This window comes from Zingiber officinale, chromosome 2A, assembly GCF_018446385.1.
Source record: "Zingiber officinale cultivar Zhangliang chromosome 2A, Zo_v1.1, whole genome shotgun sequence".
Classification (NCBI taxonomy): Eukaryota; Viridiplantae; Streptophyta; class Magnoliopsida; order Zingiberales; family Zingiberaceae; genus Zingiber; species Zingiber officinale.
Window position 1 is genome coordinate 29,173,561 of NC_055988.1, and position 18,704 is coordinate 29,192,264.

At 36.7% G+C, this 18,704-nt stretch overlaps 1 protein-coding gene across 1 annotated transcript; it reads right to left on the reverse strand.

Moving 5' to 3' along the window:
* Window positions 1-358: 358 nt before the first annotated feature.
* LOC122040992 lies at window positions 359-5,114 on the reverse strand. The gene is made up of 2 exons (XM_042600509.1): window positions 4,352-5,114; window positions 359-778 (listed from the first exon to the last, which is right to left on the reverse strand). Exon 1 carries the CDS (start codon window positions 5,055-5,057, stop codon window positions 4,356-4,358), a length of 702 nt encoding a protein of 233 aa, XP_042456443.1. The 5' UTR covers window positions 5,058-5,114; the 3' UTR covers window positions 359-778; window positions 4,352-4,355.
* Between the last annotated feature and the right edge of the window lie 13,590 nt (window positions 5,115-18,704).

Genomic DNA, 18,704 nt, shown 5'->3' on the forward strand with positions numbered 1-18,704 from the left:
TTAATCTCTAGTATCACTATACATTATGCATGCTAACATATGAATTATTTTTGTATATACGTTAAAAAAAAATTTAAAAAAAATCAAGTCATAATTTTTCTAGCTAACGCATGCCATATTACAACGATCCTTATTTTAATAAATATTGCTTCTGATTTTATCTTTCATGAAATGAAAGGATACAAGAGCCAGAATCGTTTGAGAAAAAGTTTAATTCAAATATATTTGTGTTAGATATAATCTTCATTATTCAGTTCAACAATATACAATTGTACACCAGCCAGAACTGCTATAGCTGAGCAAATAACAATTTTTTTTCCTTTAACAATTACAATCTTTGATTTTGTTGGAAAAAAAAAATACAAAACCAATATTGTATGGCCATTATGATGAGTCACAGTATCAAAATTGCCTTAAAAATTGACAATTTTTTTATCATAAGTAATGCTTTTAGTATGAAATTGAAGCATCTTATGTCACTAAGATAGATATCCATACAAATAAACCCAAACAAAGAGAAGATGCGGAAGAGATTCAAGTTGTAAAATAATTTCCTTCCGAAGCATCTATTATCAAAGGTGGGGATTGGTTGGGCTGTTATTAGCATATTGAGTTCAATCCAGTCGTCTTTACAGACTTCTAAGGACAGAAATATGTCTCCTTGAAGATCTTTGGAAAGAGCAAGAGATTAGAAGGATGTTGCCATCAGCCACTGAGTTTCTTCAACAGCAAAACTTATACAAATCATTATTAAACGATTTCGTTGCTACTCTTTCACCTGCATTAGAAGGGAAATATGAGATGAATAGTAGTCAAACAAAGTAAAAAACTTTTTTTTTTTTTTGAGGTTCTTGTACCGAAAAACAATTGCTCAAGGAAATCATGTAGCTTTTTTTTCCCACCCTCCATAAAAGAGAAAGAAATTGTCCTTAGAGAATGCAATGATACTAAGATTATGAAGGAACGAAGTGTAGAAGGTTTGCATGAGTAAACATGTTTTGAAGGAAGTTCTACACTCAAATGGATCTCTGGGATCGAGTTCAGACCAATGCCAAGGCAATCGAATAACAGTCTAATGCAAAATATAACAGCAAATTTAGCATGTTTGCAAGTGCTGCAGATTTGCGTTACCGAGTTTAATAGTGTCATATTGTAACAATGAATTAAAATTACTTAAATTTACTTTGAAAAAAAAAATCACATTGTAAAATTAGTTAAATTTATTTAAAAAGTTTCATCAAATGGTCATCTATTGTGTAAATGAGTTTATATTTATGGTAATTTTATGCTATCATCCTCTGATGATGGCTTAAAATATCAGAACGTGTCACTTGACACAGATGAAATATCACAATCTAACAAACTAGATACTAAAACTCAATATTGATCAACATAGATAATCTCTTTTGTATTGTATCTCAATCTTTTTGATCAGTTTTGTGTCATGATAACACTCGAGCACATTTTGGCATGTTATCCCATACATCAAGATGAATAAGGTTGATTATTTTCTAAGGCTTATTTCTCTAGAATTTTAACCCATTTGATTATCATATCCATGTAGTTTAATTTCTATGAGTTAATAAGTAAAGTGGAATAATATTGTAGGAAAAAGTATATATGAATTCATCTCGAAACACATTTAAGTAAAATGAACAAAATCATTATTAATTAATTACTAATTGATACAACCATATTAAAAGTGAAAAAGTATTAAATGAGTAAAATTCATCAAATTCATCTCAATGTACTTAAACACATGTTGAACATGTTTATCCTTAAAAAACATTTTGAAATGTGTTGAATATTTTTATGGTATAAATGATAAAATCTACTCAATTGGCTTATCAAATTTCTACAATCTTTTTTCTTTTTTTAAAAGTAAATAAATTAAGCGAAAGAGTTTCAATGGACTAAAAAATCCATCAAAATTTATCAAGCAATACTATGTTGGATGGCTAAGTATATTAGGAGTAAGCACACTATACTATCCAAACTGTAGAATTTCAGTTGAAAAATAAGACTAATATGGTAAGATACTTTAAACTTTACCCTCAGATATGAATGCGGCTATTTCTTATTTTTCTTTTTCTTTTCTTTTTCTTCATCTTCTTCCTTGCTCTCTCTAACTCACCATCAACATCAAGCACATGATAGCAAAACCATATTATTCCATTCAAATATTGAAATTCCAACACAATTTGAGATTTCAAACCTCAACTAAGAGTCAATGTCAAATTGATGCAATCTCTTTAGTACCATTTTGAGTATTAATATCATGTTTGAGTTAAAATTACCCATTCTTATCTAATATTACCCACAACTGGCTGAAGAATTAGCTTCTAGTGATTCTTCTAAAATGAAGATATTTACCATAGCACTCCCCCGAAGGAATGAAAATGGTCAGGAACATAATGTTATGATATTATTTTATGTGTATCAAACATCAACAATTCTTACACCTAGTTGGGGTGTTGAAACAGATAAATAGAAGGAGATGCAATTTCAGATGAAGATATTCAACAACAAATTATTCCAGGGTAAAATTGAATTCTTGGTTTTCAGATTGCTTACGTCTCAATGTCAATGTTATCATAACTATTCTTTGGGACCTTTAACATTATCAAAATTTCTATAATATTGGGATTATGCCTTCATTGTAGATAAAAAACAAGGATCATTTTCGTTTCTAATATATAGGAGGTAGCTGTTGTTCAGAATTTTAATTTCAAGACTATTTCCATGTGCAATGTCATACACAAAACATCAGTTAACAAAATGAAGCCTTACTCGATGAATATGATTTCAATAAACTAACGGATCCTTTATGCAGTAAGAATATTTCAAACATTCATGCAGTATCAAGTGATATTGTCAGTCATTCTATAACTTGTCAGATTGGATAGGTGGTGTTGATCCAACAACTAGGTCTAGTTAGTCCGATCGACGACAAGTGGATCACTTAAACTGGTGGAGTTCAATACGACGACATGGACATTGTCCCATTTAAACTTTCGGTATACTCTTTCGGTTATTGAGGTACCTCTTCGGATAATAGACACACTTTTCTTGATATTGTCTTTACCGACTTAATCTCGTCGCTCATTGAGTTATCCCTTCAGATATCGATACACCCCTGTGAGTATGTTTATTTATACGGATAAGAGTATTAAGGTTGAGGTGAAGGCAAGACCTTCTTTCCTTAAGACTATCTTGTCTCATCTAGCTTATGGTTTATCAACAATCGTCTCCCAATATACGACCTACGTTTCGAAATAGGAGCACTCTAAATTTCAAACTTTGATGAACTTTCAAAATCTTGGAACTCTTAAAAGAGAAGAGGAAGAGGGAGAGGAAGAGGGAGAGGAAGAGGGAAGAGAACTCAGAAGGAGATTTCACATGTTGAGTTGAGTTGAGTGGAAGGAATACGATTTTTTTATAGGGATGAAGAGTTACTCCCAAGGGGTAAGGATTTCTTCCAAAAGACGAAAAGACATGGGTGTGTATTTTCACTTGACACATTATCAATGGCCATTTATTGATTTATTTAATCAATAACTTCGGAACATCCCCGTAGCAGCTCACACACTTTGGGAACATCCGGCAATAGCTCACACACTTTGGGAGCATCCCCATAACAACTCACACCTTGTGAATATCCTGAAGCAACTCACATACTTTGGGGACATCCCCGTAGCAACTCACATCGTGGGAACATCCTTGACCATGAACATCTCCGCGAAGCCATATCCCTCTGAACCAGACCTTCGACCATTCCTGACAACGGCGGCTGACAACCAAACTATCTAATCGCCATTGATAGCGGATATGACTCATGGCGGACACTGACATTGTCATCTTTGCTATCCGTCACAGTCACAAGCTGAGGTGGCATCTCTCTTGAATAGTCACATCCCCATTATAGAAAGGTAGGTGAAGGGGGAAGTTGGGTATGCTCTCTCTCATGTGTATACTCTCGTTTTCTTCTCGCTTCCTTTCTCAGTACAGGATAGACTTGAATGTCGGAGGAGTCATGTCAGTCATCAACCGCGTCTGCTAATCCATATTGAAGTGCAGACACTGAGGTAAGGCGAACTGGAAAGAGGAGGTGTTCTACTGATAAGAACCCATTCAGATTACAACAACATCATCAATTACCAATTGCATTGTGATTAATATTTGTATTGAAATTCAAACTCCTCCACAAACAACTGGTGAAAATACCGAAGAAAAATAAGTGAATAAAAAGAAATTTGGTTGATTCCATGCAATTCAATTCCAGAATTAATAAATGTAGGAATTCCATCTTTAGTAAGAAGGCAATCAAAAAATTTCAGTAACGAGTGCTTACCATATCATTCGAGAAACCCCGTCTGCCTAAAAACAGCATCCCGGACGCGCCGCAGATCTCTTCCTTTGAGCGTCCTCCCGGCTCCTTCCAGAACCGAGAAGGTTGTCTTGGGCGACCCCCTCCCACTGCTCCTGGCAACGATCTCGTGAGGCGGCAGCATCTCGTGATCATTCACGTTTCCGTCACCGACTCCACCATTTTCCTCCGTCTCGAATCGTCTCGATCTCCGAGGAATAACCGGCACATTGACCGGAAGTGAGTGAGTTTGTTGCGCTCTCCCTCTCGGCTTCGGCTTCTGAATCGAGGGGATCATCCGCGCAGCGGCCGCGGAAGCGGGCGACGGGGAATTGGAAGCCGAGGAGGACGCGGAAGAAATCGACGGTTTCCTCCGGATAAGATGAGGGCCAACGGCGACAACGGAGGAGGGGGAGTCACTCGCGTCATCCTCCGGGAGCGCGGCGAGGATTCCGAACGAGCGGTCTGGAGGGCGGCGGAGGGCGACCCTGGAGGAAGGGGAGAGGAGGGCATCGCCATCGCCGCTCGGCGATGCGGACGGAGGAGGGCCTTCTGCGGTGGAGGTCCACAAGACGTCGGATTCGTGGAGTTCCACGGCGGCGTCCGCGGCTTCGTGGGCGGGAGGAGACGGGAAGAAGACGCCAAGGAAACGGTTGGAGCCTGGGGATCGGTGGCGATGGAGGCTCTCCATGAACTCGGGAGCGTCGGTGGCGATCTGGGGGAAAGGAAAGGGATGGGAGGCAGTGCGTGATGAAGAAGGAGTTGTGTTTACTTAGGCGGAAGGGATTTATTTTTTAGTTTTAGTAATCCAGTTTCTTCGAAACCACTAATTCGGAAGAAGACTATAAAAAGGATTTAGGCCATCTGGGATTAAATATCTGATTAATTATTTAAAAGACCAATCTACTATGATTTACTTTTTAGAATTGAATTGTTCTCGAGAGCTATCCGACTCCTTTCCTTGATTATCTTATGAATTTAGCTAGTAAAAACTAGCAAAATCAAATGCCTCCGCTCTTTCCTCTTTTGCTATAATCGATTTGCTTTTCTCTGTAGCTCCCAAGATTATGATACAACGATAAAATATTTAGATTGTTACTAAGCTATTCACTATAAATATTTCTTGATTTATAATGATGATCGATGAAAAATTTTCATGGAATAAAATTGATTATTCAAGATCGACATTATCTAACATGATTAATCATTATGAAATTTTCAACTCTCCTATTTTTTTATCCTAATTACTAGATCACTATCACTAGTTCACCACTGTCCACTCCCTTGTTGTTATCTGCTATTTGTCCTTCGCCGTCACATTCAATCGCAATCTCCTACGATTAGTCACTACCAACAACAATTGAAATATAAGACATTTTAAAAACAAGTATTATGCTACGAAGATACTTTTTAGTCACAATGATTGTTATAATTCAACTACTAACTAGCTAGATCAAAAGTAATAAATTTGCACATGATTAAATGACTAATTATGGAAAAAATAATATACTTGATCTTGCATGCTTAGCTCAAAATGATTATGGTTTGAAATTTTACTCATAATGAATAAAAGTACTAGACTTGCATAAAGTTTTGATATTTTACCCATCTTACCTTGCACATCCCATGCACATCCAATTTTTTTTTTCAATTTGAATTTTTTTACTAATACTATAACTCAACCTTTAAACCATAAACGTAAAAGTTTATTGACATAATCAAAAACTTAAATAAATAAATAAATAAATCAACATTTTTGCGTATAGTGAGAATCGCCCATGGTGGTCGTTGATTGTGGGCATTCAGGATATTAAGTTACTATATATATAAAGATATGATATTCTTCACACTCTTAGTGAGTGACCATGGGTGACATCCAATGTGGGTGATCTAACTTGGCATTGTAGCAAATTTCATCTTTTTCCTATCTCATTTGCATGCAACAAAATAAAATTCTCTCTTCTCTCTCCTTTGATTGCATGCAATAACTACTGTGATGATGATTTTTAAAAAATATCACCATTATGGTACTAGTTTTTTAAATACTAGTACCACAACTTAAATACATCAGTCATCATTATAGTGCTGTTTTTAAATACTAGTACTACAGTTTAAATACACCAGTCATCGCTGTGGTGTTTTTTTTTTTAAAAAAAACTAGCACCACCTTATGTTAGTGTAAGCCCTAAGAGCCAATCAAAAGTTGATTGACTTTAGACGTATTGTATCATATTTCATTAATAAAAAGCAATGGTTATTATAGTTACTTCAGATTTGTACTAGATGAATAAGTATAATAATGTCCTAGAGTAGTAGGTTCTAGTCTACAACATATAACTTTATTGAATTAATAGTGGGAGCTTGTAGATATATATAGACACTACTCTTAATTATTCCTAATCAAACATTAATATATAAAGATAATATTAATGCGTTGAGACTAGTATGTAGGTCAATTGATAACTTAATCTCACAAGTCATGGATATGATATATCAAATTAACACATACATATATATTAAAGAATATGTACTGAATTGACTCGCTATGAGATGTTTCATAGATTATTATATGAGTGTCATAAATATTCTCATTGTGATTATTTGTATGAATAGTCCTTGTACCTGAAGTCACTACAGTTCTCTATATAAGGAGTTGTGTACTTTGATATCATCAAACGTCACCTGTAACAAGCTGGACTATAAAGTCGATCACTGGATATGCAATAAGTTATGTAGAGGGATGTAAATGATGTAGATGAAATCTATTCTTTCCATATGACGGAAGTGATATCTATGTGCATCTTGATTAAGTAGGACACAAGAATCCATAGTCATGCTCAAATGAGTCAATATGAGATATTGAGTTTATTTGATTGAGTGTGTCGATTTAGGGATTGAGAAACACAAAGAGTAATAAGAGGATGATATGGTAGACACATAAAAGTTAAGTCGGATATCGACATTCTCGTCACTTGGGTAGTAATGATGCATTGCTAGATGCACTCATTACTTATGTATCTAAAATATTATTTTAGAGACATTGCCAACATTATGAGAATCTATTGGGTCACACACACAGAACATGTTGATTTGGAGATGGATTTATTTTAGTCTAATTAAAATATAATGAATCCTAAGATTATAGGGTTAAATGTAATCCGAATTTGACTAATTGAGTTGACTCAAATAAATTTGGATTAGATTTATTGGATTAATGTGTTAGACTCATTGGCTTATTGGGTTAATGGTTAATCCAATATATTAACATCCAACACACTAAAGAGGATTAATGTCTATTTATAGAGATTAATGGAGTATTCATGAAAAGGAAGACCAAAAGGCATAAACCTTTTGTATTCATTGGATGAGTACAGAAGTCATTTGTACAAGTAACCTTTAAGTGAAGTAACATTTTTAGTAAAGTAATCTTTTGGTGAAGTAACCCTTTTGGAAAAGTAACTTTTATGAAGTAACTTTCTATAGGTGAAGTAACCTTTTTGGGTGATCACCTTTTTAGTTTTTGCTCTTCTTTCTCTTCTTCCTTCACCAAAAACAATCTTATATAGTTGTTAGCACAACTAAGATTATTTTTTCTCCAAGTCATGAGTTCGTGAGATGGATGGAGAACGTATTTGTATGGATACCGTAAAGGCATGAACGTGTTGGTCGCGTTGCGATCTACATCCTAATCAAAGTTGTTATCGGGAGTATCAGTTCACGCAATAAAGGTAACTATTCTATCTAATAGAATAGGAAAAGGTAATATATGATATTCATAAAGATCTCTGGAGGGATCTCTTTTTCATTGCGTTATGTATTGCTTTATGTATAAGATCCCTACACCTTGGTACTATTTTCAAAAAAACACTTTGGTGCATTGGTGCTAATTTTTAAAATCCAACAATGATGCATAGAGAAAGCACCAATGTGGTGCTGGTTTTTAAAAATTAGTACCACAATGATGATTGATGTATTTAAGCTGTGGTGTTAGTTTTTAAAAATTAGTACCATGGTTTTTAAAAAAGAGCAACACAGCAGTGGTTAGTGTATTTAAGCCATGGTGTTGATTTTTAAAAATTAGCACCATAATGGTTATTGCATGCAATCAAATGAAAGAAAAAAAGATAATTTTATTTTGTTGCATACAGATGAGAGAGGAAAGAAATGAGATTTACTATAATGTCGTATTTTATTACATGCAGATGAGAGAGGAAAAAGATGAGATTTGTCACAATATCATGTCAGATAGCTCATGTTAGATGTCGTCCATAATCGCTCACTTAAGGATGTACAATATATTATAACTCAACTCCTATATTCTAAAAGTAAAATTTTATTACTATAATTGAGAGTTTAAAAATAAATAATAAATAAATAAAAAGAATGACCGAAACGCCTAGGATGATCCGAAGTGGCTCGACCTGTGAGAGGTGTTCAAACTGAGCACCACAGGGTGTGGAGGCTAACAACAACACAATTCATAGAATACATAATTTGCATGGTAAGCTATTGAACTTTTTAGTCGTATTGAATTTTATATCAAAATCCTAAAACATTAGAATTTTACATATACTTTCCAAATAAAATGTACCTAGTCATATGTATATATGAAATATCAAATTCTTTTATGGGATTTTAAAATTAAACTATTGAACATTTCAATGCCTATTGCACTAAAATAGTTAATTTAATTAATTAGTCAATTTAAAATGTCTAGTCAACATTTTGAGTTTGTAAATTTTATTGGTACAATCAATACCGATCAAGGTTGAGCAAACTCAAGTTGGCTCAAGTTAGAATTTCAATATTTAATCAATATATTAGTTGGCCGAGTGAAACATCGAATAGGTCAAGGCTGACCAAATACTTGATAGTCGATCAACTTGTTAAGTTAGTTGAGTGAATACTTAAGTAGGTTAAGGGTGATCGAATTTGTCAACGTATGGAAAGTCTAAGTGGGTCACTGTTGACTAAATATTTGGCAATCGAAAATCCAATAGGGAATTGACACGAGATGAAAAGTCCAAGTGAGTCATGGTTGATCGTACATTTTTTTATCGAAACTTCAATAGGGAGTTGGCAAGAGAAAAGTCTAAGTATGTTACGGAGGATTGAACATTTGACATAAGAAGCAAAGTACAAGTCGGTCAAGGATGATCGAACACTTAATGTAAGATGGATGAAGACCAAGTGAATCATATAGGACTAGACACTTGACATGTGGATGAAAGCCCCAACATGTTGGGAAGGATTGGATGGTAGGTAAGTATGAAAAGTCCTAATAGGTCATATAGGACCAAATTTTAGATGAGTACGGAAGTCTATACAGGTCAAGGAAGATCGAATATTTGACATAGGCAAAGGAAGTCCTCGCAAGTTAAGGGTAACTGAATGTTAGGCACATGAAGTCCAGATAGGTCAAAATTTATTAAATGTTGGGCAATGAAAATCCTAATAAGTCAAGATGGACTTGATGTAAAAAAAGAAAGTCTTGGAAGGTTGAGGTCAACTAGATACATGACACGATGAGAAATCAACTTTGAAAAGACTGAGATAGGACTATCAGTTGATTGCTAGGCTGTAACAATCGACTAACAAACTGTAAATCCTGAATTTGGGCTAGGAGGTTCAGGCGAATAAAAATGGATTTGAGGTGCTCTAGGTGACAGTGTGCTCAGGTAAGTGCCTAGCTCGAATTGAGCTAATCAACTTCAAGGTACTTGGATGTGTGTGGGAGTCAGCATACAGGGACCCATTCAAACTCAAGGTGCTTGGGCAAGTGCCCAATAACCCACTTGGACTCGAGCTACTTGAGTTCGAGGTGTTTAGGCGTGTGAGAGTTGGTACACAAGAATCCATTCAGACTCGGGCTTTGATAGTCGACCGACTTAGGCTCGAGCTTCGACAATTGGCCAACTAAGGCTTAGGAGGTGGTCTTTGGTATAGTTGGCACTTAGGGATCCAACAGGACTCGGGATTTAGAGTCGAGACATGATAGTCGGTCGGAACCCACTCAGGTTCAGGAGTCGATGTTTGGTTGAGTTGGCCCTTGGGAACCCACCCGAGCTCGAGACTTAGAGTCAGGACACGATAGTTGGCCAGGACCCACTTGGGCTTAGGACATGATAGTCTATAGTGATCCACTCGGGATTGGGTTGGATTACACATACGATGCTACCAATCAATTACTAGGTGATAGCAATCAATTGTTAAATTAGTTTGATCAAATAGAACATTCTCAAATCAATTGGCCAATTTAACTGATGGATAGCAATCAATTCATGTGTCTCAACAATTGATTACTGGTGGTCAAACTGTGTGGAAAGAGCCGTTTTGCAAGTGTCAACTGTCGTATTCTCTATGATAGTCTATTGGTGAATGCTAGCAATCGACTGGGAGGCAGAAATCAGTTTGAACAACAACCTTATAAAGGTTAGTTTCAAGGTGATTTGAAGATGCTAATTTTTTAGAGTTTAGAGACAAAGTGCTACTGAATTTTCTTCTATCAAAATGCAATCCAAATCAACAAAAGAACAAGCAAAGCAAAGTTTCACTTGTAAAGTTGTTTTCACTTTTATTTGTAATTTTGTTTTATTTTGTGTTGTATTAATTTGTAATAACAAGTGTTGTAAGGTACTTCTCCACCTCCTAATGGTATTCGAGAAAGAGAAGATTTAGTAGTAGTTGATCACTAGGGCTATGCCTTAGAGTAGTCTCCTTAGGAGGCATAAACCAAGTAAATCTTTGTATTGTGCATATCGCATCGATTTGGTTTGAAGTTTTTCTCGTGAAAAATCAATTGACACTATCGAAGCTGCCACTATAGGGCATTCATACGGGGTTAGTAATGTATGCCCATTATAGGACATTCAAATGGGATAATGGGGTTATTTCATGACTCCACTAACATAAATGACTCTACTAACATAAGTGAATGTGTGAGAGAAATTCATAGTTCTTGTGTGAAGTATGTGTGAGAGAAAAAGAAAGAAAAGGGAAGGGAGTCTAAGAAAGAAGAGAGTTGCAGTCTCTATCTTGTTGAGAAGAACAAAAGAAAGCTATCGTTAAACATCACAAGGTTAAGGGTTGAAACATTGTGAAATAACATTGATAGTTCGAGATACGTGACTATTATCTTAACTTCGAGCAGTCTGTGGGCTAGGGTTCCCAACGATTCTGAAGATTTACAGTGTTGGACATTAGTGCATCACCAACCAAGGTACAAATTTAATTTTCACAAAGTAGAAGTAAATTATGTGTTTTACTTTTTTTTCTATATCCAACATTGGTATCAGAGCCAAGTTGATTTGATGCATTTCATTGACCAAGTGATCAATGAATTCGTGAGTGAGAAACTCACAAACCTAGTTGAAAATCATGAGCACAGATTTTTCTCAGGATGTTTGAGCACGTAGAGATGATCGGGAAGCCCGAGAAGAAATGCTCAATGCGCATGTTCAGTCGTGCACAAAACTTCTCAATTGTGCTCTCAGCGCTGGTGCTCGAGAACAGGACTGAGCTGCGGTGCTCGGCAAGAACTACGGTTCTTGGGTTCTTGGCACACGAGTGCGGTTCTTGGAAGCAGAGGTTCGTAGTGCTCAGCATGCAGAGGTGCTCAACATGAAGTGATGTGTGGGATACACATTGCTTGACACTTGTTCGAATTACACTTGGTTTAAGACTCATAGTGGGAGACAACCACTTGCCCTTTGCTTAAACCAAGTGTCTCGAGGTAAGATGAAGAGGTCTAACTCTAAGACATGTGACATAACACTGTCGGTGTTTGGCGGTGTGTGGACTTACAATGGCACATAGGTTAGCCTTAAGAGTATAAAGTGACAACTTGTGTACAACATCTTAATCTGAATGGTGAGAGACAATTTCAAATTGTGGTGTATGACATCTGTTGACTCATATTCTCGTCTTGGAATTTATATTTGAGGCAATTGAATTAAGATGATTTATAGGGTATACGAAGTTGAGATATTAAATATCAAATATCACTAATGTCTCTCTATTTTGTGTAACATAGATATGGCCACAACAAAGAATATTATACTGAATTTCGTGAAGGGAGACAAGATAGACAGTGACAACTATGAAATTTGGCATCGAAAGGTTCGGTTTGTTTTCGAGGAACAAGAACTTGTGGAGGTTCTTAAGCACAAGATGGTGGACCCTGGGAAAGGTACCATAACACAGGCAAGAAAGGATCAGGAGGTATATCGTGCTTAGAAAAAGAAGGATGGCCAAGCTAGGGTAATTCTTCTCAGTAGCATGCATAATAAACTAATCCCGATTTATGAGCAATATACTATTGCTGTGTCAGCCTAGAATGCTCTTAAAGAGCATTATAACACCCTGTCAGCTCATAAGTTGAGGATGTTGATTTATAAGTTTATAACTCATAAGAAGAGACCTGATCATACTATGAAGCAGTATTAATGCATATATCGAGCATGATTTCCTCTTTGAAGAATATGGGAGAGCCTATGTCAAATGTGCTTCAAGTATTAGGAGTGATCCAGTCCTTGCCTGACTCCTGAGATATTGGTAAGACCTATCTCACATATACTGAAAGTATCCATACTTTTATAAATGTAAGTAGGTATTGTGAGCTTGAGGAGGAGTGCCAGGAGGTGACCAAGTCTGCTTCAGGTTATGCTCACTTTGTCAAGTCGAGTAAGGGCTCCCGGGGTACAGAGTGCAAGTGGCGCAAGCATGAGAAGAAGACCATAGGTCATGGCAAAAAGAAGCTATTTGTAAAGACCGATAAGAAAGGATAGGGATAGAAAGGCAAGAAGAAGGAGCTCATAAAGAGCAATGTCTGATGCAACGTATGTGGTAAGCTAAGGCATTTTGCACGTAAGTGTAGCAAGAGAAAGGTATATCTTTTTTCTTTACATAGTATGAGTTATGTCTCATCTAGCATAATATCCACTAACTCATCTCCTTTATGGATTGTAGACTCAGGAGCTACAAACTATATAGCTCATGACAGGAGCGCATATGTGGAATTCTGCCGTTCAATCCCATATATGAGAAGACTGTATGTGGGAAATGAGGTATTTGTGGATGTGAGAGGGATTGCCACTTGAAAGTTGTTGCTACAAAATAATCAAGTCTTATATATTCATGAGGTGTTATATACTCTGGAAATAAGGCGGAATCTAGTTTCTGTCTGTAGTCTTCACTAGTTAGGATATTGTTGAAGACGTTGGAATTCCATTCTGTTTAAATTTCTCTGTATAAAGATTGTGCAAGTATAGAACTTTTCCTAGCAACACGCATGTTTGATTAGACATGTGTTTGATCAATCAAGCAAGTTCTTGACGGATTAAAGCACACCTTAATCGAAGTACAAGATCGCTGGCCTCTTGTGTTGATATTCAAAATCGATACAAAGAAAACTAAACTAATTACGCAGCAGAATCAAAGAACTAGTTGTACCTTTCTTTTGTAGCTAAAGTCCTCTTGATTTTCTGCTATATTCCTCTCCTCTTCTTGGACATCGTGTGAGAGACGATCTACCAAGACAACAAACACCCTTCCCTTCGCTTCTTTCCAAAACCGCCGACCACTAAGGAGTAGAGGAGGAGGCATCGACTACCAAGGAGGAGGAGGCGTCGACCACCAAGGAGAGGCCGCTGACCCTAGCAAGGGAGAGAAGAGAATTGTGGGAAAATAAGGTTTTAGGGGGCATCACTTACTCCTTTTATAGCCCTTGCCACCGACCCTAGGAAGGTAGAGAAAAACCAAACAAAACCAAACTGTAGATGGGTGGATGCGAGGTTTTATATAGAGGCTACAATAGGGACCTAGAGGAGGAATTAGTTTAGGCCTCCTAATGGGCTTGAGTTTCCTGTGTTCGACCCGAATACTCAACTGAAGTCCATCAATAATAACTCATACCACTAAAGGGTTATTATTGAACTACCACACCAATTCCATTTAAAATATGAGCTCCTTCTTATCATGAGTGTGTTAATCTCTCTGTGTTTAAGATATCGTATGTCTGTTAATTAAATGAGTTACTGACAACTCAATTAATTAACATATGATTCCAAGAGTAGTACCACTCAACTTTATTATCATGATAGACTAAGTTCACCTGCAGGGATTACATGATAATCCTTATGAGCTCCTCAAGGGGACATCATTAGCCTAAATAATTAGAACATAGATTCCTTCCATAATTAACAACACACCATATAAACAGTACTATTTCCCAACTCATCGAGCCTATTGATTTAACGAATAAATCTCACCCATTGATAAGTTAAAGAAATAAATACTAAGTATACGTGCTTATTATTATATAGGGATAAAGAGGACGCACATCCATAATAACAGAGGTTCTGTTCTTTTATATAGTCAGTACAAATCAAACAACCTCAAATGATTCTATTCAATACACACATAGTATACTAGTGTAATTTTATAATCAAGATAGACTACTACCAAATTACACTACAACGGTTCCAATAGTTTGTCCCAATCCATCATGGTCGTGAGCTACTATTTATAATTTATAAGTAACCGATAACATGATCTTCTGTGTGGCACCACACACCATGTTATCTACAATATAAATTAAATGGACAACTGCATTGACATATATATAAATATAAAATGCAAACATTTGATCAAAGTAATTCTCATTTCAAAATATTTCAAAATAGATGTTCATACAAAAGCTAGACTTATAGTATACATCCCAACAATCTCCCACTTATATTAAAAGACTATGCTGCCATAAATGCTGCCATACATCTGATTCCCATCCCCTCAACAAGCCTATCAAAAGTTCTCACAGGAAGGACCTTAGTGAAAGGATTTGTCAGGTTATCTGCTGATGTAATCTTGGTGACAACAACCTCCCCTCATTTTACGATGTCTCGTATCATGTTGTACTTGTGCTCAATGTGTTTACTTACCTTATGGGCTCGTGGTGCCTTCGAATTTGCTACTGAACCACTGTTATCACAATAAATTGTGATAACTTTGGGCAAATAAGGAATTACATCTAAGTCCATTAAGAAGTTTCTGAGTCATACAGCTTCTTTGTCTGCCTCAGAGACTGCCACATACTTACCTTCCATGGTGGAGTCTGAAACGCATTTCTGCTTAACACTCCTCCATGCTATGGTTCCACCTCCCAAAGTAAACACATACCCCAAGGTTGATTTACTATTATCCCTATCTGATTGGAAGTCCGAATCCGTGTAATCCACAGGGAGCAAATCATCTGCCTGACAAGCCAGTATATAATCTCTAATCCTTTTCAGGTACTTTAATATATGCTTTATGGCAGTCCAATGTCCCAGTCCTGGGTTACTTTGATATCTGCTAATCATGCCCACGGTAAAATAGATATCCGGTCTCGTACATAGCATCACATACATTAGGCTTCATACAGCCGAAGCATAAGGAATTGCCTTCATCTCCTCTCTCTCCTTTGATGTCTTATGACACATCTCTTTAGATAAAGGTACTCCATGACAAAAAGGTAGAAAACCTTTCTTGGAGTTTTGCATGCTAAAATGAGCTAGGATAGTATCGATGTATGAAGCTTGGGATAAGCATGACATCCTTTTCTTGCGATCCCTTATTACTTTGATCCCAAGAATATGCCCATATTCTCCCAAGTCCTTCATATCAAACTGCTTGGACATCCATACTCTTAGTCTGACAACACTTTGACATTGTTGCTAATGAGCAAAATGTCATCTATGTATAGTACAAGAAATACCATCACGTTTTCATCACTTTTATTGTATACAAAAGACTCATCCGGACACTGAATGAATCCATAAGACTAGATCACTTCATCAAACCGGATGTTCCAAGATCATGAAACTTGCTTCAGTCCATAAATGGACTGATTGAGCTTACATACAAGATGCTCTTTGCCCTTCGTAATGAATCCCTCTGGTTGTTTCATATAGATATTTTCTTCAACACTTCCTTTCAGGAAAGTTATCTTGACATCCATTTGCCAAACCTCATAATCCATATGAGCAGTAATAGATAAAAGAATCCGGATAGACTTAAGCATGACTACCGGTGAAAAAGTTTCCTTATAATCAATTCCCTCTTTCTCAGTATACCCCTTCGCAACAAGCCTCGCTTTAAAGGTTTCCACCTTCCCGTCTATTCCTCTTTTTCTTTTGTAGACCCATTTACATCCAATGGCTTTTACACCATTTGATGGTTCTACAAGCTTCCAGACCTAATTAGAATGCATAGATTCTATTTCAGAGTTCATTGCACTTTGCCAAGATGTTGCATCTTTATCTTGGAGTGCTTTATCATATATCCAGGGATTAACTTCATGTTCACCAGGGATCAAGTCTGAAGACTCTCCCAAAAATATGAATCTTTCAGGTTGTTTAACAACCCTCCCACTACCTGTAATTGTGTATCATTTGTGACACGTGTTACAGTTACTTGTGGTATGCCATCTTATACTGTTGGTACTAAAGTAGAAGTGTCATCTCTTATTTCCTCAAGAACAATTTTACTCATGGGCTTGTGGTTCATTATATAGTCCTCTTCTAAAAATCGGGCATTAGTGCTAAGAATGACCTTATGATCTTTAGGACAATAAAACAAACTACCTTTCATTCCTCTAGGATATCCCACAAACAAGCAAACTTCTGTATGTGATTCCAACTTATCAGCGTCTCCTATTAGCACATGTGTTGGACTACCCCAAATCCGAATACGTTTCAAACTAGGCTTACGCCCATTCTATAATTCTGTCGGAGTAGAGAGTACTAACTTAGAAGGTACCAAGTTTAGAATGTACGCCGCTGTTTCCAGAGCATATCCCCAAAATAAATTTGGTAATTCTGAATAACTCATCATTGATCTAACCATTTCCATAAGAGTCCTATTCTTTCGATCCGCCACACCATTCTGTTGGGGTCTGCCAGGTACAGACAACTAGGATTGAATCCCGGCCTCTAATAAGTAACTCCTAAACTCTCTTAAGAGGTACTCTCCACCACGATCAGACCGTAGTGTCTTGATACTTTTACCATGACGTTTCTCCACATCAGCCTTGTACTCTTTGAACTTATCAAAGTACTCAGACTTACGACACATCAAGTAAATGTACCCATATCTCAAATAGTCGTATATAAAAGAGACAAAATATTTGAAACCACCTCTTGCCTGGATAGTCATAGGCCCACACAAATCAGAATGAACCAATTCCAATACTTCTTTGACTCTATACTCCTTTGCCTTAAAAGGCCTCTTGGACATTTTTCCTTCCAAGCAAGACTCGCAGGTCGGAAAGTTTTCCACTACTAATGAACCCAAAGGTCCATTGGCTATTAACCTTTGAATCCTACTCAAGTTAATATGACCCAACCTTAGATGTCAAAGATATGTTTGGCTCATTTCCGAAGGTTGCTTTCTCTTATTAGAATTAGAAGATATGTTATTAATTTCCATTTGTTGCATCGTGGGAGTTATTGGATTAAGAGTATACAAATTGTCAACCAACGCACCAGAACAGATAACCACCCTATTTTTCTTGACAACCACTTTGTCATCAAAAGAAACAGAATATCCATCTATAAATAATTTAGAAACTGAAATCAAATTTTTTCTAAAACATGGTACGTAAAGAAAATTTTTAGAAATTAAAGTTTTATTCCTATCAAAAGATAAATAAACATCTCCCACTGTAACAACCGCCACTCTCGTAGCATTGCCCATGTAGACGATGATCTCCCCTTCATGTAGTCATCTGGTTTCCTGGAATCCCTGCAATGAATTACAGACATGATCAGTGGCTCTCGTATCTACACACCAGGTATCGGTAGATAACACCACTAAACATGTTTCAACAACTAATGAATAAGATATACCTTTATTATTCTCTTTTCTATGAGGACAGTCCACCTTCCAATGTCCAGACTGCTTACATGTGAAGCACTTGCCTTTCAACTTTTTCACACCTACTTGCGGCCTAATCCCTTGAGGTCGAATCACTTTCTTTGCCGAACCAACTTGTTTCTTCTTCTTCTTTCCGCCTTTCAGCTTAGAGACAGAACCATTTTCAGTAATGTGAACTTGAGAACTTTGATGAAATAGCCCTTCTGTCGCTTGAAGTTCTGTCAGAAGTTCTGCCAACGAATAAACCCTTTTGTTCATGTTGTAATTCAGGCAGAACTGCTCAAAACTTTTGGGCATCATTTGGAGAATGATATCAACCTAGGTTTCCCCATCAATTTAAGCTCCAAGTACTTCCATCTCATTGAAATGGGCCATCATTTTGAGGATATAATTCCTCACGGGTGTCCCCTCAGTCATGGTAGTCGTC

Bases quoted from the DNA above. Each gene is read 5' to 3' on its own strand.
- LOC122040992 (XM_042600509.1), bottom strand. From the start codon at position 5,057: ATGGAGAGCCTCCATCGCCACCGATCCCCAGGCTCCAACCGTTTCCTT.